Source organism: Bolinopsis microptera, chromosome 13 (genome assembly GCF_026151205.1).
Source record: "Bolinopsis microptera isolate Bmic1 chromosome 13, MBARI_Bmic_1.0, whole genome shotgun sequence".
Classification (NCBI taxonomy): domain Eukaryota; kingdom Metazoa; phylum Ctenophora; class Tentaculata; order Lobata; family Bolinopsidae; genus Bolinopsis; species Bolinopsis microptera.
The window spans coordinates 605812-633662 of record NC_087084.1 but is presented as its reverse complement, the minus strand read 5'-3'; the positions used below and the strand labels follow the sequence as shown (position 1 = coordinate 633662).

Here is a 27851-nt window from a genome sequence, read left to right as displayed (position 1 = left end):
TTTTATATATGAGTCCTCTATTGGTAATCTTCATTTCTACCTCAATACTTCATATTTTGTATATGAGTCCTTTATTGGTAATCTTACTTTCTACCTCAATACTTCATATTTTGTATATGAGTCCTCTATTGGTAATCTTACTTTCTACCTCAATACTTTATGTTTTATATATGAGTCCTCTATTGGTAATCTTACTTTCTACCTCAATACTTCATATTTTATATATGAGTCCTCTATTGGTAATCTTCATTTCTACCTCAATACTTCATATTTTATATATGAGTCCTCTATTGGTAATCTTACTTTCTACCTCAATACTTTATGTTTTATATATGAGTCCTCTATTGGTAATCTTACTTTCTACCTCAATACTTCATATTTTGTATATGAGTCCTCTATTGGTAATCTTCATTTCTACCTCAATACTTTATATTTTATATATGAGTCCTCTATTGGTAATCTTACTTTCTACCTCAATACTTCATATTTTATATATGAGTCCTCTATTGGTAATCTTACTTTCTACCTCAATACTTTATGTTTTATATATGAGTCCTCTATTGGTAATCTTACTTTCTACCTCAATACTTCATATTTTTTATATGAGTCCTCTATTGGTAATCTTACTTTCTACCTCAATACTTCATATTTTGTATATGAGTCCTCTATTGGTAATCTTACTTTCTACCTCAATACTTCATATTTTATATATGAGTCCTCTATTGGTAATCTTCATTTCTACCTCAATACTTCATATTTTGTATATGAGTCCTCTATTGGTAATCTTACTTTCTACCTCAATACTTCATATTTTATATATGAGTCCTCTATTGGTAATCTTACTTTCTACCTCAATACTTCATATTTTGTATATGAGTCCTCTATTGGTAATCTTACTTTCTACCTCAATACTTCATATTTTGTATATGAGTCCTCTATTGGTAATCTTACTTTCTACCTCAATACTTCATATTTTGTATATGAGTCCTCTATTGGTAATCTTACTTTCTACCTCAATACTTCATATTTTGTATATGAGTCCTCTATTGGTAATCTTACTTTCTACCTCAATACTTCATATTTTGTATATGAGTCCTCTATTGGTAATCTTACTTTCTACCTCAATACTTCATATTTTGTATATGAGTCCTCTATTGGTAATCTTACTTTCTACCTCAATACTTCATATTTTGTATATGAGTCCTCTATTGGTAATCTTACTTTCTACCTCAATACTTCATATTTTGTATATGAGTCCTCTATTGGTAATCTTCATTTCTACTTCAATACTTCATATTTTGTATATGAGTCCTCTATTGGTAATCTTACTTTCTACCTCAATACTTCATATTTTGTATATGAGTCCTCTATTGGTAATCTTACTTTCTACCTCAATACTTCATATTTTGTATATGAGTCCTCTATTGGTAATCTTACTTTCTACCTCAATACTTCATATTTTATATATGAGTCCTCTATTGGTAATCTTACTTTCTACCTCAATACTTTATGTTTTATATATGAGTCCTCTATTGGTAATCTTCATTTCTACCTCAATACTTCATATTTTGTATATGAGTCCTCTATTGGTAATCTTACTTTCTACCTCAATACTTCATATTTTGTATATGAGTCCTCTATTGGTAATCTTACTTTCTACCTCAATACTTCATATTTTATATATGAGTCCTCTATTGGTAATCTTCATTTCTACCTCAATACTTCATATTTTGTATATGAGTCCTCTATTGGTAATCTTACTTTCTACCTCAATACTTCATATTTTATATATGAGTCCTCTATTGGTAATCTTACTTTCTACCTCAATACTTCATATTTTGTATATGAGTCCTCTATTGGTAATCTTACTTTCTACCTCAATACTTCATATTTTGTATATGAGTCCTCTATTGGTAATCTTACTTTCTACCTCAATACTTCATATTTTGTATATGAGTCCTCTATTGGTAATCTTCATTTCTACCTCAATACTTCATATTTTGTATATGAGTCCTCTATTGGTAATCTTACTTTCTACCTCAATACTTCATATTTTGTATATGAGTCCTCTATTGGTAATCTTACTTTCTACCTCAATACTTCATATTTTGTATATGAGTCCTCTATTGGTAATCTTCATTTCTACTTCAATACTTCATATTTTGTATATGAGTCCTCTATTGGTAATCTTACTTTCTACCTCAATACTTCATATTTTGTATATGAGTCCTCTATTGGTAATCTTACTTTCTACCTCAATACTTTATGTTTATATATGAGTCCTCTATTGGTAATCTTACTTTCTACCTCAATACTTCATATTTTGTATATGAGTCCTCTATTGGTAATCTTACTTTCTACCTCAATACTTTATGTTTTATATATGAGTCCTCTATTGGTAATCTTACTTTCTACCTCAATACTTTATGTTTTATATATGAGTCCTCTATTGGTAATCTTCATTTCTACCTCAATACTTCATATTTTGTATATGAGTCCTCTATTGGTAATCTTACTTTCTACCTCAATACTTCATATTTTGTATATGAGTCCTCTATTGGTAATCTTACTTTCTACCTCAATACTTCATATTTTATATATGAGTCCTCTATTGGTAATCTTACTTTCTACCTCAATACTTCATATTTTGTATATGAGTCCTCTATTGGTAATCTTCATTTCTACCTCAATACTTCATATTTTGTATATGAGTCCTCTATTGGTAATCTTACTTTCTACCTCAATACTTCATATTTTGTATATGAGTCCTCTATTGGTAATCTTCATTTCTACCTCAATACTTCATATTTTGTATATGAGTCCTCTATTGGTAATCTTACTTTCTACCTCAATACTTTATGTTTTATATATGAGTCCTCTATTGGTAATCTTACTTTCTACCTCAATACTTCATATTTTGTATATGAGTCCTCTATTGGTAATCTTACTTTCTACCTCAATACTTCATATTTGTATATGAGTCCTCTATTGGTAATCTTCATTTCTACCTCAATACTTCATATTTTAGTATATGAGTCCTCTATTGGTAATCTTACTTTCTACCTCAATACTTCATATTTTGTATATGAGTCCTCTATTGGTAATCTTACTTTCTACCTCAATACTTCATATTTTGTATATGAGTCCTCTATTGGTAATCTTACTTTCTACCTCAATACTTCATATTTTATATATGAGTCCTCTATTGGTAATCTTACTTTCTACCTCAATACTTCATATTTTGTATATGAGTCCTCTATTGGTAATCTTACTTTCTACCTCAATACTTATGTTTTATATATGAGTCCTCTATTGGTAATCTTCATTTCTACCTCAATACGCATATATTTTGTATATGAGTCCTCTATTGGTAATCTTACTTTCTACCTCAATACTTTATGTTTTATATATGAGTCCTCTATTGGTAATCTTACTTTCTACCTCAATACTTCATATTTTGTATATGAGTCCTCTATTGGTAATCTTACTTTCTACCTCAATACTTCATATTTTTTATATGAGTCCTCTATTGGTAATCTTACTTTCTACCTCAATACTTCATATTTTGTATATGAGTCCTCTATTGGTAATCTTACTTTCTACCTCAATACTTCATATTTTGTATATGAGTCCTCTATTGGTAATCTTACTTTCTACCTCAATACTTCATATTTTATATATGAGTCCTCTATTGGTAATCTTACTTTCTACCTCAATACTTCATATTTTGTATATGAGTCCTCTATTGGTAATCTTACTTTCTACCTCAATACTTCATATTTTGTATATGAGTCCTCTATTGGTAATCTTACTTTCTACCTCAATACTTCATATTTTGTATATGAGTCCTCTATTGGTAATCTTACTTTCTACCTCAATACTTCATATTTTGTATATGAGTCCTCTATTGGTAATCTTACTTTCTACCTCAATACTTTATGTTTTATATATGAGTCCTCTATTGGTAATCTTCATTTCTACCTCAATACTTCATATTTTGTATATGAGTCCTCTATTGGTAATCTTCATTTCTACCTCAATACTTCATATTTTGTATATGAGTCCTCTATTGGTAATCTTACTTTCTACCTCAATACTTCATATTTTATATATGAGTCCTCTATTGGTAATCTTACTTTCTACCTCAATACTTCATATTTTGTATATGAGTCCTCTATTGGTAATCTTACTTTCTACCTCAATACTTCATATTTTGTATATGAGTCCTCTATTGGTAATCTTACTTTCTACCTCAATACTTCATATTTTGTATATGAGTCCTCTATTGGTAATCTTACTTTCTACCTCAATACTTCATATTTTGTATATGAGTCCTCTATTGGTAATCTTCATTTCTACCTCAATACTTCATATTTTGTATATGAGTCCTCTATTGGTAATCTTCATTTCTACCTCAATACTTCATATTTTGTATATGAGTCCTCTATTGGTAATCTTCATTTCTACCTCAATACTTCATATTTTGTATATGAGTCCTCTATTGGTAATCTTACTTTCTACCTCAATACTTCATATTTTTTATATGAGTCCTCTATTGGTAATCTTACTTTCTACCTCAATACTTCATATTTTGTATATGAGTCCTCTATTGGTAATCTTACTTTCTACCTCAATACTTCATATTTTATATATGAGTCCTCTATTGGTAATCTTACTTTCTACCTCAATACTTCATATTTTGTATATGAGTCCTCTATTGGTAATCTTCATTTCTACCTCAATACTTCATATTTTGTATATGAGTCCTCTATTGGTAATCTTACTTTCTACCTCAATACTTCATATTTTGTATATGAGTCCTCTATTGGTAATCTTACTTTCTACCTCAATACTTCATATTTTGTATATGAGTCCTCTATTGGTAATCTTACTTTCTACCTCAATACTTTATGTTTTATATATGAGTCCTCTATTGGTAATCTTACTTTCTACCTCAATACTTTATGTTTTATATATGAGTCCTCTATTGGTAATCTTACTTTCTACCTCAATACTTCATATTTTGTATATGAGTCCTCTATTGGTAATCTTACTTTCTACCTCAATACTTCATATTTTGTATATGAGTCCTCTATTGGTAATCTTACTTTCTACCTCAATACTTCATATTTTTTATATGAGTCCTCTATTGGTAATCTTCATTTCTACCTCAATACTTCATATTTTGTATATGAGTCCTCTATTGGTAATCTTACTTTCTACCTCAATACTTCATATTTTGTATATGAGTCCTCTATTGGTAATCTTACTTTCTACCTCAATACTTCATATTTTGTATATGAGTCCTCTATTGGTAATCTTCATTTCTACCTCAATACTTCATATTTTGTATATGAGTCCTCTATTGGTAATCTTACTTTCTACCTCAATACTTCATATTTTGTATATGAGTCCTCTATTGGTAATCTTACTTTCTACCTCAATACTTCATATTTTGTATATGAGTCCTCTATTGGTAATCTTACTTTCTACCTCAATACTTCATATTTTGTATATGAGTCCTCTATTGGTAATCTTACTTTCTACCTCAATACTTCATATTTTGTATATGAGTCCTCTATTGGTAATCTTACTTTCTACCTCAATACTTTATGTTTTATATATGAGTCCTCTATTGGTAATCTTCATTTCTACCTCAATACGCATATATTTTGTATATGAGTCCTTGAAATTTGTCAGTAAACACGTTGTCAGTCACTAAACCCTAAACTGTCAGATCTAGCGGCAGGCTCAGTGGTGGAGGATAACGGTATGTTTATTATAGTCGAGAGGAAGGGAGGTTGCAACTACATCCGTATCACAGGTTAGTGGAGAGGAAGGGAGGTTGCAACTACATCCGTATCACAGGTTAGTGGAGAGGAAGGGAGGTTGCAACTACATCCGTATCACAGGTTAGTGGAGAGGAAGGGAGGTTGCAACTACATCCGTATCACAGGTTAGTGGAGAGGAAGGGAGGTTGCAACTACATCCGTATCACAGGTTAGTGGAGAGGAAGGGAGGTTGCAACTACATCCGTATCACAGGTTAGTGGAGAGGAAGGGAGGTTGCAACTACATCCGTATCACAGGTTAGTGGAGAGGAAGGGAGGTTGCAACTACATCCGTATCACAGGTTAGTGGAGAGGAAGGGAGGTTGCAACTACATCCGTATCACAGGTTAGTGGAGAGGAAGGGAGGTTGCAACTACATCCGTATCACAGGTTAGTGGAGAGGAAGGGAGGTTGCAACTACATCCGTATCACAGGTTAGTGGAGAGGAAGGGAGGTTGCAACTACATCCGTATCACAGGTTAGTGGAGAGGAAGGGAGGTTGCAACTACATCCGTATCACAGGTTAGTGGAGAGGAAGGGAGGTTGCAACTACATCCGTATCACAGGTTAGTGGAGAGGAAGGGAGGTTGCAACTACATCCGTATCACAGGTTAGTGGAGAGGAAGGGAGGTTGCAACTACATCCGTATCACAGGTTAGTGGAGAGGAAGGGAGGTTGCAACTACATCCGTATCACAGGTTAGTGGAGAGGAAGGGAGGTTGCAACTACATCCGTATCACAGGTTAGTGGAGAGGAAGGGAGGTTGCAACTACATCCGTATCACAGGTTAGTGGAGAGGAAGGAGGTTGCAACTACATCCGTATCACAGGTTAGTGGAGAGGAAGGGAGGTTGCAACTACATCCGTATCACAGGTTAGTGGAGAGGAAGGGAGGTTGCAACTACATCCGTATCACAGGTTAGTGGAGAGGAAGGGAGGTTGCAACTACATCCGTATCACAGGTTAGTGGAGAGGAAGGGAGGTTGCAACTACATCCGTATCACAGGTTAGTGGAGAGGAAGGGAGGTTGCAACTACATCCGTATCACAGGTTAGTGGAGAGGAAGGGAGGTTGCAACTACATCCGTATCACAGGTTAGTGGAGAGGAAGGGAGGTTGCAACTACATCCGTATCACAGGTTAGTGGAGAGGAAGGGAGGTTGCAACTACATCCGTATCACAGGTTAGTGGAGAGGAAGGGAGGTTGCAACTACATCCGTATCACAGGTTAACACTTCACTCTTCTATAATTAGTCAGTATTCCTTCCTGCCATTTCCATTAAACTCTGTATTGAAATTAAATTTAACCTCACTTTAATCTCACTAAATTCCAGGTGGCCTGTGTGTTAACAACAGGACAGTGTTAAATGTTCAGTGCAGTTTCCTACCTCTGGACCCGTCGCGGGGAGAGACTACATACTCAACTTTACAGGTTTACACACAAACAGACAAACACACGTGACATGCCGTCATACCACGCGACATGACGTCATACCACGTGACATGACGTCATACCACGTGACATGACGGCATACCACGTGACATAACGTCATACCACGTGACATGACGTCATACCACGTGACATGACGGCATACCACGTGACATAACGTCATACCACGTGACATGACGTCATACCACGTGACATGACGTCATACCACGTGACATGACGTCATACCACGTGACATGACGTCATACCACGTGACATGACGTCATACCACGTGACATGATGTCACGGGGGAGACTGCATACACTACTTTGCAGCAAAAACTGAGTTAACTGAATGTTGACTGAGTGTTGACTGAGTGTTGATCCCATTAACCCAGGTTCAGTCTATAGGAGCTGGAGAGGTGAATAAGAGCTACGTGTTAGGACCAGGAGAACACGCTATGAGCTTCTCTCTTAATTCAGACACTGTTCAGTGGTCCCAACCTGTCAGGTAGGAGGGTAGTGACGTCATATATTCCGTCTTGTGACGTCATATACTCCGTCTTGTGACGTCATATTCTCCGTCTTGTGACGTCATATACTCCGTCTTGTGACGTCATATACCCCGTCTTGTGACGTCATACACTCCGTCTTGTGACGTCATATATACTCCGTCTTGTGACGTCATATACTCCGTCTTGTGACGTCATATACTCCGTCTTGTGACGTCATATACTCCTTCATGTGACGTCATATACTCCGTCTTGTGACGTCATATTTTTTTAAATCTATGATGAAACCTCTTAGACTCTAATTACGTAATGTTTTGATAACGTCACGTGATGTTGTGATGACGTCACGTGATGACGTCATCAGTTTAAGAACAATACAAGTATGATCCTCCCATCTTCAGATTACACAAAGATCTATCAGAGTCGTTTGTAGTAAGTCTATCTGCTGAGTGCTACATTGTAGCGTCTATACTACACAACACTGGTCATTTCACAGGTAATGCATCAACTAGGTAATCGGGTAATAATAATTAATTGCCCAATTAACTGTAAAGTGTAGTAATGTAGTAGTTGTCAGTAAATTATAGCGAGGCTGTGAATCATATTTGGTTTGACACGTGACCTTGGTCCTGGGTTTTGATCGGTCAGTTCACCTCCCCACCAATATTCAGATATATCTCAATACTTTATTTATTAATTCATATTACCGTCAGTTTTTGTAGGTTTCTAACAGCCAACTATTTCAGTAACCCTCAATCCTCTTTTTATTGTGAGGAATAACTTTGCGGAGGATTTACTGATTAGCCTCAGCTCTCCTGAACAAGGATTGAGTAAGGTAAACACTTTCTCTTTCTCTTTCTCTTTCTCTTTCACTTTCTATTTCTCTTTCTCTTTCAAGAACTTATCAGTAACAAATCATCTTTGATTCACTAATTACTATATACTATATACTATTCACTAATTACTACCATTAAATTGTATATTTTGCAGACGGTCAAGTTGGCAGGATTTGGTGAACATGATCAAATATTCTCCATCAATCAGACATCTTATCATAACATCGGCTGTAAACTAGAGTAAGTTTATTTGCATTACTATCATTATTATTTATTAAATCAAAGTTCTAAACAAGGGATAGTTTAAAAAACAACGCCCAAGTCTAATCTTTCCCTAAAACAAAAACTAAAAATTAAAAACTTCATTGCAAATTCCGCCAATATCTCTTGTCATAACTCAAATTACGGAGATAATGCAGGTCAAAGATATTATTCAAATAAAGATTTCTTTTACATAAATCATGCACAATCAGCGATAATAGATTGCTTTGGGGTCTTCCTCTTCTCCCTGGTAAGTCCAGTGTATTGATGGCAAAAATGAGGGAAGAAAACGCTGGTCCGTCAATAGGACCCCGCAAAACATGTCCTAACATTCTCCACCGACTACGGGCCACTTTTTCTGACAATGGTTCAGCATTGCAGCGTTTATACAAGTTTTTGTTGGAGATGACTCCTGGGTACTTTATATTCAAAATAGTGCTATCATGTATTTTATTAATTTGTCATTATCCAAGTAATCGCAATTCTCTATAATACTCCTCTTTCAGTGCATCCCTCCCCCTCTCCATGCCTGTCTCCTCACTGAGCTACAGACTACTGGACAAACTACCAGTTCGCTTCAGTGACAAACCCTGGCCCTCTTCTATACACTCCGAGTAAGTTAACTCAACAGTAAAGTAAGTCACTATTTATTTCGTTTACAACAATTTAAATCTAAATTTTGACTACATTTATGGCAAATAAGTTATAATTAAATACAATTTGTTCTTAAGATTAATACTCACTGGATAAACTGGGGAGTAGTGGTTTGTTGAGATTCTAACATTATAACAACACAATAAACACAACAATAAACAACAAACAGAACAAATACTAAAACCCTGGGGTTAAACTATACATTGTGTATACCCTGGGGTATACATACTGGGGTATACATTATGTAGTTTAGTACTAACTAAACAAGAATAACAGCTAATAATTGTAGGTATAACAGTATAGTCATGGTCTCTGTTCTAACTTTGCGGAGTGTTTAATTGGCGTAATAATAAGATAATAGTCCAATGTTTTTGTCGATGTTGTAATTTTAATTTTAATTACCGTCGCAACGTCTTTAAAGTTTAATTGTCGCACATTTGGTTCCCTCACCTATTAAATTGAGGTTATGTGTAATTACTATGGTTAATGATCGGATATATCCGTTATATTATGGTTATCGGATAAAGTAGATGTATACTCTAGTAGCAGGGCATAGTTACTAGAGTAATAGTATAACCTGTCTTAGCTGCAAACAAAAGAACTCAGTCACACTGTCCCCTACTCCCTAGTAATAGTCGTATTCAGTTGGAAAGCGGAATTTTTGATTTTCCCTCCTACATTTTACAAACACATCCGGTTCAGTGGTACCATCCTCCCTACTCCCCTCCCCTCATTCCCCCTCTCCTACTCCCCTCCCCTACTTCCTCCCTCTCCCTCTCCCCCCCTACATCCCCCTCCCCCTAATACCCCTCCCCTCCTAATCCCCCTCCCCCCTCACCCTCACACTCCCCCTCCCCCCTCACACTCCCCCTCCTCCCACTCCCCTCCCTCCCACTCCCCTCGCCCCATCCTCCCTTACTTCCCCCTCCCCCTACTTACCCCTCCCCTACTCTCCCCTCCCCCCTAATCCCCCTCCCCCCTTATCCCCCTCCCCTCCCCCCTACTTCCCTTTCCCCCCTCCCCTCACACTCCCCCTCCCCCTAATCTCCCCCTCCCCCCTAATCCCCCTCCCCCCTAATCCCCCTCGCCCCCTTATCCCCCTCCCCCTCACCCTCCCCCCTACTTCCCTTCCCCTCCCCTCACTCCTCTCCCATCCCCCCTACTCCCCCTCCCCCCTAATCCCCCTCCCCCCTTATCCCCCTCCACCCTCCCCCTCCCCCCTACTTCCCTTCCCCCCTCCCCCTCACACTCCCCCCTCCCCCCTAATCCCCTCCCCCCTAATCCCCCTCCCCCTTATCCCCCTCCCCCCTGCCCCGTCCCCCCTACTTCCTTCCTCCCTCCCTCCCCACTCACACTCCCCCTCCCCCTACTCCCCCTCCCCCTTATCCCCCTCCCCCTAATCCCCCTCCCCCCCTTATCCCCCTCCCCCCTTATCCCCCTCCCCTCCCCCTACTTCCCTTCCCCCTCCCCCTCACACTCCCCCTCCCCTACTCTCCCCTCCCCCCTAATCCCCCTCCCCCCTAATCCCCCTCCCCCTTATCCCCCTCCCCCCTCCCCTCCCCCCTACTTCCCTTCCCCCTCCCCCTCACACTCCCCCTCCCCCTACTCCCCCTCCCCCCTAATCCCCCTCCCCCCTTATCCCCCTCCCCCTCCTCCCCTCCCCCCTACTTTCCCTTCCCCCTCCCACTCCCCCTCCCCCATCCTCCCTTACTCCCCCTCCCCCTACTACCCCTCCCCCTACTCCCCCTCCCCCCTAATCCCCCTCCCCCTCCCCTCCCCCCTACTTCCCTTCCCCCTCCCTCCCACTCCCCCTGGCCCCTCCCCCTCCCTCCCACTCCCCCTCCCCCTCCCTACCCCAACGCCCCTTCCCATATATATATACTCCCCAGTATTGATTGCTCTGTTTAGGCCGCCAGACTGTGAGATAAGGAGTATACTGGTACTCCCCCCTTTCCTCCCCATACTCCCCAGTATTGATTGCTCTGTTTAGGCCGCCAGACTGTGAGATAAGGAGTATACTGGTACTCCCCCCTCTCCTCCCCATACTCCCCAGTATTGATTGCTCTGTTTAGGCCGCCAGACTGTGAGATAAGGAGTATACTGGTACTCCCCCCTCTCCTCCCCATACTCCCCAGTATTGATTGCTCTGTTTAGGCTGCCAGACTGTGAGATAAGGAGTATACTGGTACTCCCCCCTCTCCTCCCCATACTCCCCAGTATTGATTGCTCTGTTTAGGCTGCCAGACTGTGAGATAAGGAGTATACTGGTACTCCCCCCTCTCCTCCCCATACTCCCCAGTATTGATTGCTCTGTTTAGGCCGCCAGACTGTGAGATAAGGAGTATACTGGTACTCCTCCCTCTCCTCCCCATACTCCCCAGTATTGATTGCTCTGTTTAGGCTGCCAGACTGTGAGATAAGGAGTATACTGGTACTCCCCCCTCTCCTCCCCATACTCCCCAGTATTGATTGCTCTGTTTAGGCCGCCAGACTGTGAGATAAGGAGTATACTGGTACTCCCCCCTCTCCTCCCCATACTCCCCAGTATTGATTGCTCTGTTTAGGCCGCCAGACTGTGAGATAAGGAGTATACTGGTACTCCCCCCTCTCCTCCCCATACTCCCCAGTATTGATTGCTCTGTTTAGGCCGCCAGACTGTGAGATAAGGAGTATACTGGTACTCCCCCCTCTCCTCCCCATACTCCCCAGTATTGATTGCTCTGTTTAGGCCGCCAGACTGTGAGATAAGGAGTATACTGGTACTCCCCCCTTTCCTCCCCATACTCCCCAGTATTGATTGCTCTGTTTAGGCCGCCAGACTGTGAGATAAGGAGTATACTGGTACTCCCCCCTCTCCTCCCCATACTCCCCAGTATTGATTGCTCTGTTTAGGCCGCCAGACTGTGAGATAAGGAGTATACTGGTACTCCCCCCTTTCCTCCCCATACTCCCCAGTATTGATTGCTCTGTTTAGGCCGCCAGACTGTGAGATAAGGAGTATACTGGTACTCCCCCTTCTCCTCCCCATACTCCCCAGTATTGATCGCTCTGTTTAGGCCGCCAGACTGTGAGATAAGGAGTATACTGGTACTCCCCCCTCTCCTCCCCATACTCCCCAGTATTGATCGCTCTGTTTAGGCCGCCAGACTGTGAGATAAGGAGTATACTGGTACTCCCCCTTCTCCTCCCCATACTCCCCAGTATTGATTGCTCTGTTTAGGCCGCCAGACTGTGAGATAAGGAGTATACTGGTACTCCCCCCTTTCCTCCCCATACTCCCCAGTATTGATTGCTCTGTTTAGGCCGCCAGACTGTGAGATAAGGAGTATACTGGTACTCCCCCCTTCTCCTCCCCATACTCCCCAGTATTGATTGCTCTGTTTAGGCCGCCAGACTGTGAGATAAGGAGTATACTGGTACTCCCCCCTTTCCTCCCCATACTCCCCAGTATTGATTGCTCTGTTTAGGCCGCCAGACTGTGAGATAAGGAGTATACTGGTACTCCCCCCTTCTCCTCCCCATACTCCCCAGTATTGATCGCTCTGTTTAGGCCGCCAGACTGTGAGATAAGGAGTATACTGGTACTCCCCCCTCTCCTCCCCATACTCCCCAGTATTGATCGCTCTGTTTAGGCCGCCAGACTGTGAGATAAGGAGTATACTGGTACTCCCCCTTCTCCTCCCCATACTCCCCAGTATTGATTGCTCTGTTTAGGCCGCCAGACTGTGAGATAAGGAGTATACTGGTACTCCCCCCTCTCCTCCCCATACTCCCCAGTATTGATTGCTCTGTTTAGGCCGCCAGACTGTGAGATAAGGAGTATACTGGTACTCCCCCCTCTCCTCCCCATACTCCCCAGTATTGATTGCTCTGTTTAGGCCGCCAGACTGTGAGATAAGGAGTATACTGGTACTCCCCCCTCTCCTCCCCATACTCCCCAGTATTGATTGCTCTGTTTAGGCCGCCAGACTGTGAGATAAGGAGTATACTGGTACTCCCCCCTCTCCTCCCCATACTCCCCAGTATTGATTGCTCTGTTTAGGCCGCCAGACTGTGAGATAAGGAGTATACTGGTACTCCCCCCTCTCCTCCCCATACTCCCCAGTATTGATTGCTCTGTTTAGGCCGCCAGACTGTGAGATAAGGAGTATACTGGTACTCCCCCCTCTCCTCCCCATACTCCCCAGTATTGATTGCTCTGTTTAGGCCGCCAGACTGTGAGATAAGGAGTATACTGGTACTCCCCCCTCTCCTCCCCATACTCCCCAGTATTGATTGCTCTGTTTAGGCCGCCAGACTGTGAGATAAGGAGTATACTGGTACTCCCCCCTCTCCTCCCCATACTCCCCAGTATTGATCGCTCTGTTTAGGCCGCCAGACTGTGAGATAAGGAGTATACTGGTACTCCCCCCTCTCCTCCCCATACTCCCCAGTATTGATCGCTCTGTTTAGGCCGCCAGACTGTGAGATAAGGAGTATACTGGTACTCCCCCCTCTCCTCCCCATACTCCCCAGTATTGATTGCTCTGTTTAGGCCGCCAGACTGTGAGATAAGGAGTATACTGGTACTCCCCCCTCTCCTCCCCATACTCCCCAGTATTGATTGCTCTGTTTAGGCCGCCAGACTGTGAGATAAGGAGTATACTGCAACTGGTACTCCCCCCTCTCCTCCCCATACTCCCCAGTATTGATTGCTCTGTTTAGGCTGCCAGACTGTGAGATAAGGAGTATACTGGTACTCCCCCCTCTCCTCCCCATACTCCCCAGTATTGATTGCTCTGTTTAGGCCGCCAGACTGTGAGATAAGGAGTATACTGGTACTCCCCCCTCTCCTCCCCATACTCCCCAGTATTGATTGCTCTGTTTAGGCCGCCAGACTGTGAGATAAGGAGTATACTGGTACTCCCCCCTCTCCTCCCCATACTCCCCAGTATTGATTGCTCTGTTTAGGCCGCCAGACTGTGAGATAAGGAGTATACTGGTACTCCCCCCTCTCCTCCCCATACTCCCCAGTATTGATTGCTCTGTTTAGGCCGCCAGACTGTGAGATAAGGAGTATACTGGTACTCCCCCCTCTCCTCCCCATACTCCCCAGTATTGATTGCTCTGTTTAGGCCGCCAGACTGTGAGATAAGGAGTATACTGGTACTCCCCCCTCTCCTCCCCATACTCCCCAGTATTGATTGCTCTGTTTAGGCCGCCAGACTGTGAGATAAGGAGTATACTGGTACTCCCCCCTCTCCTCCCCATACTCCCCAGTATTGATTGCTCTGTTTAGGCCGCCAGACTGTGAGATAAGGAGTATACTGGTACTCCCCCCTCTCCTCCCCATACTCCCCAGTATTGATTGCTCTGTTTAGGCCGCCAGACTGTGAGATAAGGAGTATACTGGTACTCCCCCCTCTCCTCCCCATACTCCCCAGTATTGATTGCTCTGTTTAGGCCGCCAGACTGTGAGATAAGGAGTATACTGGTACTCCCCCCTCTCCTCCCCATACTCCCCAGTATTGATTGCTCTGTTTAGGCCGCCAGACTGTGAGATAAGGAGTATACTGGTACTCCCCCCTCTCCTCCCCATACTCCCCAGTATTGATTGCTCTGTTTAGGCCGCCAGACTGTGAGATAAGGAGTATACTGGTACTCCCCCCTCTCCTCCCCATACTCCCCAGTATTGATTGCTCTGTTTAGGCCGCCAGACTGTGAGATAAGGAGTATACTGGTACTCCCCCCTCTCCTCCCCATACTCCCCAGTATTGATTGCTCTGTTTAGGCCGCCAGACTGTGAGATAAGGAGTATACTGGTACTCCCCCCTCTCCTCCCCATACTCCCCAGTATTGATTGCTCTGTTTAGGCCGCCAGACTGTGAGATAAGGAGTATACTGGTACTCCCCCCTCTCCTCCCCATACTCCCCAGTATTGATTGCTCTGTTTAGGCCGCCAGACTGTGAGATAAGGAGTATACTGGTACTCCCCCCTCTCCTCCCCATACTCCCCAGTATTGATTGCTCTGTTTAGGCCGCCAGACTGTGAGATAAGGAGTATACTGGTACTCCCCCCTCTCCTCCCCATACTCCCCAGTATTGATTGCTCTGTTTAGGCCGCCAGACTGTGAGATAAGGAGTATACTGGTACTCCCCCCTCTCCTCCCCATACTCCCCAGTATTGATTGCTCTGTTTAGGCCGCCAGACTGTGAGATAAGGAGTATACTGGTACTCCCCCCTCTCCTCCCCATACTCCCCAGTATTGATTGCTCTGTTTAGGCCGCCAGACTGTGAGATAAGGAGTATACTGGTACTCCCCCCTCTCCTCCCCATACTCCCCAGTATTGATTGCTCTGTTTAGGCCGCCAGACTGTGAGATAAGGAGTATACTGGTACTCCCCCCTCTCCTCCCCATACTCCCCAGTATTGATTGCTCTGTTTAGGCCGCCAGACTGTGAGATAAGGAGTATACTGGTACTCCCCCCTCTCCTCCCCATACTCCCCAGTATTGATTGCTCTGTTTAGGCCGCCAGACTGTGAGATAAGGAGTATACTGGTACTCCCCCCTCTCCTCCCCATACTCCCCAGTATTGATTGCTCTGTTTAGGCCGCCAGACTGTGAGATAAGGAGTATACTGGTACTCCCCCCTCTCCTCCCCATACTCCCCAGTATTGATTGCTCTGTTTAGGCCGCCAGACTGTGAGATAAGGAGTATACTGGTACTCCCCCCTCTCCTCCCCATACTCCCCAGTATTGATTGCTCTGTTTAGGCCGCCAGACTGTGAGATAAGGAGTATACTGGTACTCCCCCCTCTCCTCCCCATACTCCCCAGTATTGATTGCTCTGTTTAGGCCGCCAGACTGTGAGATAAGGAGTATACTGGTACTCCCCCCTCTCCTCCCCATACTCCCCAGTATTGATTGCTCTGTTTAGGCCGCCAGACTGTGAGATAAGGAGTATACTGGTACTCCCCCCTCTCCTCCCCATACTCCCCAGTATTGATTGCTCTGTTTAGGCCGCCAGACTGTGAGATAAGGAGTATACTGGTACTCCCCCCTCTCCTCCCCATACTCCCCAGTATTGATTGCTCTGTTTAGGCCGCCAGACTGTGAGATAAGGAGTATACTGGTACTCCCCCCTCTCCTCCCCATACTCCCCAGTATTGATTGCTCTGTTTAGGCCGCCAGACTGTGAGATAAGGAGTATACTGGTACCCCCCCCCTCTCCTCCCCATACTCCCCAGTATTGATTGCTCTGTTTAGGCCGCCAGACTGTGAGATAAGGAGTATACTGGTACTCCCCCCTCTCCTCCCCATACTCCCCAGTATTGATTGCTCTGTTTAGGCCGCCAGACTGTGAGATAAGGAGTATACTGGTACTCCCCCCTCTCCTCCCCATACTCCCCAGTATTGATTGCTCTGTTTAGGCCGCCAGACTGTGAGATAAGGAGTATACTGGTACTCCCCCCTCTCCTCCCCATACTCCCCAGTATTGATTGCTCTGTTTAGGCCGCCAGACTGTGAGATAAGGAGTATACTGGTACTCCCCCCTCTCCTCCCCATACTCCCCAGTATTGATTGCTCTGTTTAGGCCGCCAGACTGTGAGATAAGGAGTATACTGGTACTCCCCCCTCTCCTCCCCATACTCCCCAGTATTGATTGCTCTGTTTAGGCCGCCAGACTGTGAGATAAGGAGTATACTGGTACTCCCCCCTCTCCTCCCCATACTCCCCAGTATTGATTGCTCTGTTTAGGCCGCCAGACTGTGAGATAAGGAGTATACTGGTACTCCCCCCTCTCCTCCCCATACTCCCCAGTATTGATTGCTCTGTTTAGGCCGCCAGACTGTGAGATAAGGAGTATACTGGTACTCCCCCCTCTCCTCCCCATACTCCCCAGTATTGATTGCTCTGTTTAGGCCGCCAGACTGTGAGATAAGGAGTATACTGGTACTCCCCCCTCTCCTCCCCATACTCCCCAGTATTGATTGCTCTGTTTAGGCCGCCAGACTGTGAGATAAGGAGTATACTGGTACTCCCCCCTCTCCTCCCCATACTCCCCAGTATTGATTGCTCTGTTTAGGCCGCCAGACTGTGAGATAAGGAGTATACTGGTACTCCCCCCTCTCCTCCCCATACTCCCCAGTATTGATTGCTCTGTTTAGGCCGCCAGACTGTGAGATAAGGAGTATACTGGTACTCCCCCCTCTCCTCCCCATACTCCCCAGTATTGATTGCTCTGTTTAGGCCGCCAGACTGTGAGATAAGGAGTATACTGGTACTCCCCCCTCTCCTCCCCATACTCCCCAGTATTGATTGCTCTGTTTAGGCCGCCAGACTGTGAGATAAGGAGTATACTGGTACTCCCCCCTCTCCTCCCCATACTCCCCAGTATTGATTGCTCTGTTTAGGCCGCCAGACTGTGAGATAAGGAGTATACTGGTACTCCCCCCTCTCCTCCCCATACTCCCCAGTATTGATTGCTCTGTTTAGGCCGCCAGACTGTGAGATAAGGAGTATACTGGTACTCCCCCCTCTCCTCCCCATACTCCCCAGTATTGATTGCTCTGTTTAGGCCGCCAGACTGTGAGATAAGGAGTATACTGGTACTCCCCCCTCTCCTCCCCATACTCCCCAGTATTGATTGCTCTGTTTAGGCCGCCAGACTGTGAGATAAGGAGTATACTGGTACTCCCCCCCTCTCCTCCCCATACTCCCCAGTATTGATTGCTCTGTTTAGGCCGCCAGACTGTGAGATAAGGAGTATACTGGTACTCCCCCCTCTCCTCCCCATACTCCCCAGTATTGATTGCTCTGTTTAGGCCGCCAGACTGTGAGATAAGGAGTATACTGGTACTCCCCCCTCTCCTCCCCATACTCCCCAGTATTGATTGCTCTGTTTAGGCCGCCAGACTGTGAGATAAGGAGTATACTGGTACTCCCCCCTCTCCTCCCCATACTCCCCAGTATTGATTGCTCTGTTTAGGCCGCCAGACTGTGAGATAAGGAGTATACTGGTACTCCCCCCTCTCCTCCCCATACTCCCCAGTATTGATTGCTCTGTTTAGGCCGCCAGACTGTGAGATAAGGAGTATACTGGTACTCCCCCCTCTCCTCCCCATACTCCCCAGTATTGATTGCTCTGTTTAGGCCGCCAGACTGTGAGATAAGGAGTATACTGGTACTCCCCCCTCTCCTCCCCATACTCCCCAGTATTGATTGCTCTGTTTAGGCCGCCAGACTGTGAGATAAGGAGTATACTGGTACTCCCCCCTCTCCTCCCCATACTCCCCAGTATTGATTGCTCTGTTTAGGCCGCCAGACTGTGAGATAAGGAGTATACTGGTACTCCCCCCTCCCCTCCCCATACTCCCCAGTATTGATTGCTCTGTTTAGGCCGCCAGACTGTGAGATAAGGAGTATACTGGTACTCCCCCCTCTCCTCCCCATACTCCCCAGTATTGATTGCTCTGTTTAGGCCGCCAGACTGTGAGATAAGGAGTATACTGGTACTCCCCCCTCTCCTCCCCATACTCCCCAGTATTGATTGCTCTGTTTAGGCCGCCAGACTGTGAGATAAGGAGTATACTGGTACTCCCCCCTCTCCTCCCCATACTCCCCAGTATTGATTGCTCTGTTTAGGCCGCCAGACTGTGAGATAAGGAGTATACTGGTACTCCCCCCTCTCCTCCCCATACTCCCCAGTATTGATTGCTCTGTTTAGGCCGCCAGACTGTGAGATAAGGAGTATACTGGTACTCCCCCCTCTCCTCCCCATACTCCCCAGTATTGATTGCTCTGTTTAGGCTGCCAGACTGTGAGATAAGGAGTATACTGGTACTCCCCCCTCTCCTCCCCATACTCCCCAGTATTGATTGCTCTGTTTAGGCCGCCAGACTGTGAGATAAGGAGTATACTGGTACTCCCCCCTCTCCTCCCCATACTCCCCAGTATTGATTGCTCTGTTTAGGCCGCCAGACTGTGAGATAAGGAGTATACTGGTACTCCCCCTTCTCCTCCCCATACTCCCCAGTATTGATTGCTCTGTTTAGGCCGCCAGACTGTGAGATAAGGAGTATACTGGTACTCCCCCCTCTCCTCCCCATACTCCCCAGTATTGATTGCTCTGTTTAGGCCGCCAGACTGTGAGATAAGGAGTATACTGGTACTCCCCCCTCTCCTCCCCATACTCCCCAGTATTGATTGCTCTGTTTAGGCCGCCAGACTGTGAGATAAGGAGTATACTGGTACTCCCCCCTCTCCTCCCCATACTCCCCAGTATTGATTGCTCTGTTTAGGCCGCCAGACTGTGAGATAAGGAGTATACTGGTACTCCCCCCTCTCCTCCCCATACTCCCCAGTATTGATTGCTCTGTTTAGGCCGCCAGACTGTGAGATAAGGAGTATACTGGTACTCCCCCCTCTCCTCCCCATACTCCCCAGTATTGATTGCTCTGTTTAGGCCGCCAGACTGTGAGATAAGGAGTATACTGGTACTCCCCCCTCTCCTCCCCATACTCCCCAGTATTGATTGCTCTGTTTAGGCCGCCAGACTGTAAGATAAGGAGTATACTGGTACTCCCCCCTCTCCTCCCCATACTCCCCAGTATTGATTGCTCTGTTTAGGCCGCCAGACTGTAAGATAAGGAGTATACTGGTACTCCCCCCTCTCCTCCCCATACTCCCCAGTATTGATTGCTCTGTTTAGGCCGCCAGACTGTGAGATAAGGAGTATACTGGTACTCCCCCCTCTCCTCCCCATACTCCCCAGTATTGATTGCTCTGTTTAGGCCGCCAGACTGTGAGATAAGGAGTATACTGGTACTCCCCCCTCTCCTCCCCATACTCCCCAGTATTGATTGCTCTGTTTAGGCCGCCAGACTGTGAGATAAGGAGTATACTGGTACTCCCCCCTCTCCTCCCCATACTCCCCAGTATTGATTGCTCTGTTTAGGCCGCCAGACTGTGAGATAAGGAGTATACTGGTACTCCCCCCTCTCCTCCCCGATACTCCCCAGTATTGATTGCTCTGTTTAGGCCGCCAGACTGTGAGATAAGGAGTATACTGGTACTCCCCCCTCTCCTCCCCATACTCCCCAGTATTGATTGCTCTGTTTAGGCCGCCAGACTGTGAGATAAGGAGTATACTGGTACTCCCCCCTCCCTCCCCATACTCCCCAGTATTGATTGCTCTGTTTAGGCCGCCAGACTGTGAGATAAGGAGTATACTGGTACTCCCCCCTCTCCTCCCCATACTCCCCAGTATTGATTGCTCTGTTTAGGCCGCCAGACTGTGAGATAAGGAGTATACTGGTACTCCCCCCTCTCCTCCCCATACTCCCCAGTATTGATTGCTCTGTTTAGGCCGCCAGACTGTGAGATAAGGAGTATACTGGTACTCCCCCCTCTCCTCCCCATACTCCCCAGTATTGATTGCTCTGTTTAGGCCGCCAGACTGTGAGATAAGGAGTATACTGGTACTCCCCCCTCTCCTCCCCATACTCCCCAGTATTGATTGCTCTGTTTAGGCCGCCAGACTGTGAGATAAGGAGTATACTGGTACTCCCCCCTCTCCTCCCCATACTCCCCAGTATTGATTGCTCTGTTTAGGCCGCCAGACTGTGAGATAAGGAGTATACTGGTACTCCCCCCTCTCCTCCCCATACTCCCCAGTATTGATTGCTCTGTTTAGGCCGCCAGACTGTGAGATAAGGAGTATACTGGTACTCCCCCCTCTCCTCCCCATACTCCCCAGTATTGATTGCTCTGTTTAGGCCGCCAGACTGTGAGATAAGGAGTATACTGGTACTCCCCCCTCTCCTCCCCATACTCCCCAGTATTGATTGCTCTGTTTAGGCCGCCAGACTGTGAGATAAGGAGTATACTGGTACTCCCCCCTCTCCTCCCCATACTCCCCAGTATTGATTGCTCTGTTTAGGCCGCCAGACTGTGAGATAAGGAGTATACTGGTACCCCACAGTGAGATAGAAGATTGGAGTATGGAGGCAGAGATACACTTATCCAGGGACCCTCTTTCTAAACACACGGTACAGTAACTCATAATTTCACAAATATTCGGATTTCTCAAACGACGAAATTAACAAGAATTGTGCCCGTTGTTTCGTTGGGCTTATTGCCTAATACATTAAAAAACACTCGCGCCGCGCATGTACTGACTACAGGCTATACATCACATCTCCGCAAGCAACCCTTGCGCGCGTCTAGTTGTTTAGTTGCCGTGGTAGTGTGATTAACGGACCCGCCTTCCTCATTCTCCAAAATCCACGTTTTTCTGCAAAAACAACAATTCCTAACCTTTCAATATTGACTTTTTACAAAAGGGTGTGGATGGAAAAAATTGCCGCGAATTTTGTGATTCGATTTTTAAGTGGCCGTGAATTTTTAGACGCCGTTTCTAAACTGTTCAAAGAAATGAAAACTTTAGAAATGTAGTGCGCAGCTTTTAACCTTACACTCTTAGCGCGTGAACCTGATCGCTATTGCGAGGTTATTACATTTCTCTAGATTTACTTATTTCACTTGAACAGTATGTTGACAACACCTCATGTTCAGATGTGTGTTGACTGGTGGCCTGGCTGTGTGGTTCACAACAACACTAATCTAACTGTATCAGTTAGAGGCTCGTTATCTTCTCCGCCTGTCGTTGTTAAACCTGTCTCTCACAAATCTACATTCTCTCTCAAAGGTACCTATCTAGTATTTATATAGTTTATAAACTACTTTCTCTTTAACTTTCTAGTCTACTTTCTGCAAACCATATGGGCGTTCTGCAGGACTACATATGGTTTTTAAATTAGTTTATCCAATTCCCCAATCCTTGTATTTCTCTTTGTCTCCAAATACCCCATTCCGTGGACAGCTGTATGTTGGACGTTGGTATAAAGGAGTAGCCATAGTAACCTTAGTAACCATACATTCCCAGGACAGCTGTATGTTGGTATAGAGGAGTAACTATAGTGACCTTAGTAACCAAAGTAACCATACATTCCCAGGACAGCTGTATGTTGGTATAGAGGAGTAACTATAGTGACCTTAGTAACCAAAGTAACCATACATTCCCAGGACAGCTGTATGTTGGTATGAAGGAGTAACCATAGTAACCTTAGTAACCATAGTAACCATACATTTGCATTCCCAGGACAGCTGTATATTGGTATAGAGGAGGAGATTACAGGAGAGACTGTGTGGACTACTATGATAAATATAACAGCGAAAAGGGGGGAGACGCAGATCTTTAGAGAGGTCCACATAGCTGGCCAGGATCAGGTGGGTGTTTAATAGTAACCATAGTAACTATAGTAACTATAGTAACCATAGTAACTATAGTAACCATAGTGCGTTCATAGTTCTTTGAATAGTTTTTATTCACCACCGTTAAAGAGATTCAGATAAATAACTTTGCGGAATGAGAAATATTAAATAATGATGCATTACAAACAATCAATATAGCTGATACAGAGTAGTCAATAAAACGCATATAACATCACCATATAAGGTAATGTTACCATAGTAACACTACCATATAAGGTAACATTATATCTGAATGAAAGTGATCGCAGCAACAACAAATAGCAGCAGATACATATTAATACCATTCTGGGTAACTAGACCCTCATTTTGTGATTCTGATGGACAAATAGTCTGAGGTAGAAGTGTTTGTTTTACTTGCACCGTCTCGCAGATAGTTACTATAATGGTTACAGACAGGCTTCATTTGGCGCTTTTTCAGCGGTGGGGGGGGGGGCGCCAACAGGCAACGTTACGCCACTGATTTGACTATGAAAGTATAAAAGCTATTTCACGGTCTCTTGTCCCTGCAGTCTGTTTCAAACCTCAATTTATGGGAACTCAACGTGTTGCTGTATAATCTAGTGTTTATCTTTGGAATCTGTTATCTGTGATCTGACACACTTTGCAGTGCACTTTACAGTGTGGAACTAGCACGTTCACTACCGTACAATACCTTCTCCTTTAGTTCACTACCGTACAATACCTTCTCCTTTAGTTCACTACCGTACAATACCTTCTCCTTTCTCTTTAAACTCCCTTTCCAGATCCCTCCATCGTCACTTATCTTAGAGCTGGTACAGACCACCCTGTCCCGGGGTTGCGAGCCTCGACTGGTCCTTAAACAGTACGTCAGGTTGGTGCTCAGTTCACGCCTCTCCCCCTTCACTCCCTTCACTCCCTTCTTCTTTACACTGTACTTAGCACTCAGCTCTTTAGCAGGGCTCCTAAACTCTACTTTATCCTCACTATGACCAACATCTACTTTATCCTCACTATGACCAACATCTACTTTATCCGCACTTTTACCAACATCTACTTTATCCGCACTTTTACCAACATCTACTTTATCCGCACTTTTACCAACATCTACTTTATCCGCACTTTTACCAACATCTACTTTATCCGCACTTTTACCAACATCCTCTACTTTATCCGCACTTTTACCAACATCCTCTACTTTATCCGCACTTTTACCAACATCTACTTTGTCCGCACTTTTACCAACATCTACTTTATCCGCACTTTTACCAACATCTACTTTATCCGCACTTTTACCAACATTTACTTTATCCGCACTTTTACCAACATCTACTTTATCCGCACTTTTACCAACATCTACTTTATCCGCACTTTTACCAACATCTACTTTATCCGCACTTTTACCAACATCTACTTTATCCGCACTTTTACCAACATCTACTTTATCCGCACTTTTACCAACATCTACTTTATCCGCACTTTTACCAACATCTACTTTATCCGCACTTTTACCAACATCTACTTTATCCTCACTTTTACCAACATCTACTTTATCCGCACTTTTACCAACATCTACTTTATCCTCACTTTTACCAACATCTACTTTATCCGCACTTTTACCAACATCTACTTTATCCGCACTTTTACCAACATCCGACTCATCCTCAGTAAGACTTCTCCTTAACTTCAGACTTAACCCCAGCCTTTTACTGCTTTCAACATTCTCTCCCCCTAGTTCAGTACTGAAGTTAGCCCCTACAGCCGTATCCCCCAACTTGTCCGTTACTACAGCTGTATCCCCCAACTTGTCCGTTACTACAGCTGTATCCCCCAACTTGTCCGTTACTACAGCTGTATCCCCCAACTTGTCCGTTACTACAGCTGTATCCCCCAACTTGTCCGTTACTACAGCTGTATCCCCCAACTTGTCCGTTACTACAGCTGTATCCCCCAACTTGTCCGTTACTACAGCCCCAGCCCCGTTAGCAGAGCCACTAGCATGGGGCCCGGATCTGCCCCCTGTCCCTTGTACAGACCACCTGACATCTGTCCCGGGGTTACAGCGGAGCTGACTTCGGAACCGGGGCGACACCAGGAAGTAGACCACCGGGTTTATGATGAGGTTAGCTGAGGCTATGTAGATACTCAGAATACCTGATGTGAGGTGAGGTGAGGTTAGGTGAGATTAGGTGAGGTTATTTAAATACTCTTAATCTGGGAGGAAGTTTAAAAGATCTTAAAATTGTGCCCTCCTGATTTTCACAATACTCACCACCGCCTCTATAGTTCCTAGTAACCATGGTAACTAAGTAACTCACCTATCCAAGGAAGATGGATGAGATCGTAGTACTGCAGGGCTGTAAAGACAGGAAAGGGAATGTAGGATATAACGAATATCCAGGAGATGGTCAGGATAATGGTTACTGTTCTGGTGGACGAGGTTCTGGTTCGCTTGTTGCTCTGCAGTACTATTGCTGTAATGTGTTACTTGTTACTATGGTTACTTGTTTCTATGGTTATTGTAACGTGTTACTTGTTTCTATGGTTACTTGTTACTATGGTTACTTGTAACTATGGTTATTGTAACGTGTTACTTGTTATCATGGTTACTGTAACGTGTTACGTGTTACCATGGTTACTGTAACGTGTTACTTGTTACTATGGTTACTGTAAGATGATTGGATATTGTTATATGATATTTATTGCACTTAAAATAAGCAAATTTTGATTAAAATAAGCAAATTTTGATTTGAAAAATCTCTTTAAAAATCAAGTTAGCTTGTAAAAGGGGCCTTTACCTAAAATGTAGCTGTTAGCAAAGAAGATAATCCCAACTGGAACCATAACAAATATGACCATGACAACAGTGTTGAGAAGTGCCAGCCCCTTGTTAAGGTACTTGGAGGTTACACAGGAGAGGAAATAAGCGTCGAAATAAGTTTCACTCTGTAGGATGAGAAATAGGAAGGAAGGTATAGATCCTATAACAAAACTACCCAACACTAGCAGCGACCTGAGGAGGGTAGTAACTATAGTAACCTGGTAACTAGTAACTATAGTTACCGATAACAAAACTACTCAACACTATAGTAACCTAAGTAACCTAGTAACATGTAACTACGGGTAACCTAAGTAACCTAGTAACATATAACTACGGGTAACCTAAGTAACCTAGTAACATGTAACTACGGGTAACCTGGTGAGATTGTTGCTCCAGCACGTGTTCCTGCTGTTTTTATTAGGTTTCTCCAATATGAGGGCTCTGTTGACGGTCATAGCTGCTGTAACCAGTATCTCTGTGTAAAGGGGGACTGCTCTGAAGTGTCCTGAAACAGTTACTAGTTACCAGTTACTAGGGTTACTAGTTACTAGTTACCAGTTACTAGGGCTACTAGTTACCGGTTACTAGGGTTACTAGTTACCACTTGCTAGGGTTACTAGTTACCACTTGCTAGGGTTACTAGTTACTAGGGTTACTAGTTATCAGTTACTAGTTACCAGTTACTAGGGTTACTAGTAACCAGTTACTAGTTACCACTTGCTAGGGTTACTAGTTACCAGTTACTAGTTACCAGTAAAGTAACCACAAATAAAGTAACTAAAATGTGTATTTACCAATAAACCAGCAGGCTCCAGTGCCTAGTAACCACCTATTTCCTACTAAAGTAAGGTACATTGGAAGGAAGAACATTAGTATGATGAGGATATCAGCCAGGGCAATAGTTTCCAGACACAGCCCCGTCATACTATCCATCATCTTGAAGATGTAGCGCTGCTTACTTCCATACACTACTAGTGTGTTACCTGGGCAATGTGTTACTTAGTAACCATGGTAACTAGTTACTATGGTAACTGGAAATAGGAAGCTCCCTATCAGCTTCTAGTTCTATCCAGGTTAATGATTTACTTGTTACCATGGTTACTTGTTATCATGGTTACTTGTTACCTATATAAAGCGTTGGCGCGGCTGGCCTTGTGAAAGATTAATAATTTAAAGATTCAAACTCCAAAATTTGCATAGATTAAGATTCTAAAATTTTGCCATAAGATGTTAAATGTATTTTTTAAAATAAAATATTCACTCACCAATAAGCCCGAACACGAGAATGAAGAGATTAACAGTAGAGATAACAGTAAACCCACAGGAGGATATTCCAACTATAGCGGACACATTCTGTTTTTCAAGGATACTCTCCTCGTTCACAATATACATCACCTAATAGTGTTACCATGGTTACTGCTCACAATATATATCGCCTAATAGTGTTACCATGGTTACTGTTCACAATATACATAACCTTATAGTGTTACCATGGTTACCGTTCACAATATACATCATCTTATAGTGTTACCATGGTTACTGTTCACAATATACATCACCTTATAGTGTTACCATGGTTACTGTTACCTGTTAGCAGATAAGTGCAATAGTTTGTGTAATTGTTAACAATATTGTTAAGTTTTTCATATCTCTGCTTTAGATAGTATGTTTTTTTTTGAATACCGTGTTTACCATGGTTACCATGGTTACTATTTTTACCATGGTCACCATGTTTACCATGGTTACCATGGTTACTATGGTTACTATGGTTAACCATTATGAGAGATAAAGAGTGGTTTATCTTATTATGCAAGAGTCACGTGACCATGACAACAGCCAACCAGAACCTGACATTTTGTAACTTTATGAAGTTATGAGACATAACGTAATCCTCGTGTGCCGGCTCATTGTGTTATCAGTTTATGTTACAGTTATTAAAGTGACACGTATAGAGCTACTATAGGTCGGATCTAAGACTAGGCAGAAGTAGAAGTACTAAACGTGTATTTAAGAGTATTAATATTTGAAGTATCTTCGTGGTTGTGTGGTATTCTGAAATCAGACGTTACGAAATATTTACTTCTAAACTGATATTACCGCTTCAGTATAATAAGTTTGACTGGAAGTGCGTCAATCAGTGCACGTGATTAACGTTCTATTTATATTCTGAGACAATGTTTAATAACATGTTCCAGTGCGGCATGTCAAACTATAATTGCAATGCAATGATGTAACCTTGG

At 43.6% G+C, this 27851-nt stretch overlaps 1 protein-coding gene across 1 annotated transcript in view; it reads left to right on the top strand.

The window, feature by feature from the left end:
* LOC134825413 (uncharacterized) overlaps positions 1 to 27851 on the top strand; it is a 146966-nt gene that overhangs the window by 69526 nt on the left and 49589 nt on the right. The window contains exons 35-44 of the mRNA XM_063837589.1: positions 5738 to 5824; positions 7163 to 7260; positions 7652 to 7764; positions 8167 to 8261; positions 8512 to 8600; positions 8756 to 8841; positions 9369 to 9476; positions 21439 to 21547; positions 22074 to 22206; positions 22660 to 22787. Of these exons, the coding sequence (XP_063693659.1) occupies positions 5738 to 5824; positions 7163 to 7260; positions 7652 to 7764; positions 8167 to 8261; positions 8512 to 8600; positions 8756 to 8841; positions 9369 to 9476; positions 21439 to 21547; positions 22074 to 22206; positions 22660 to 22787 (1046 nt within the window). The remainder of the gene's footprint in view (positions 1 to 5737; positions 5825 to 7162; positions 7261 to 7651; positions 7765 to 8166; positions 8262 to 8511; positions 8601 to 8755; positions 8842 to 9368; positions 9477 to 21438; positions 21548 to 22073; positions 22207 to 22659; positions 22788 to 27851) is intronic.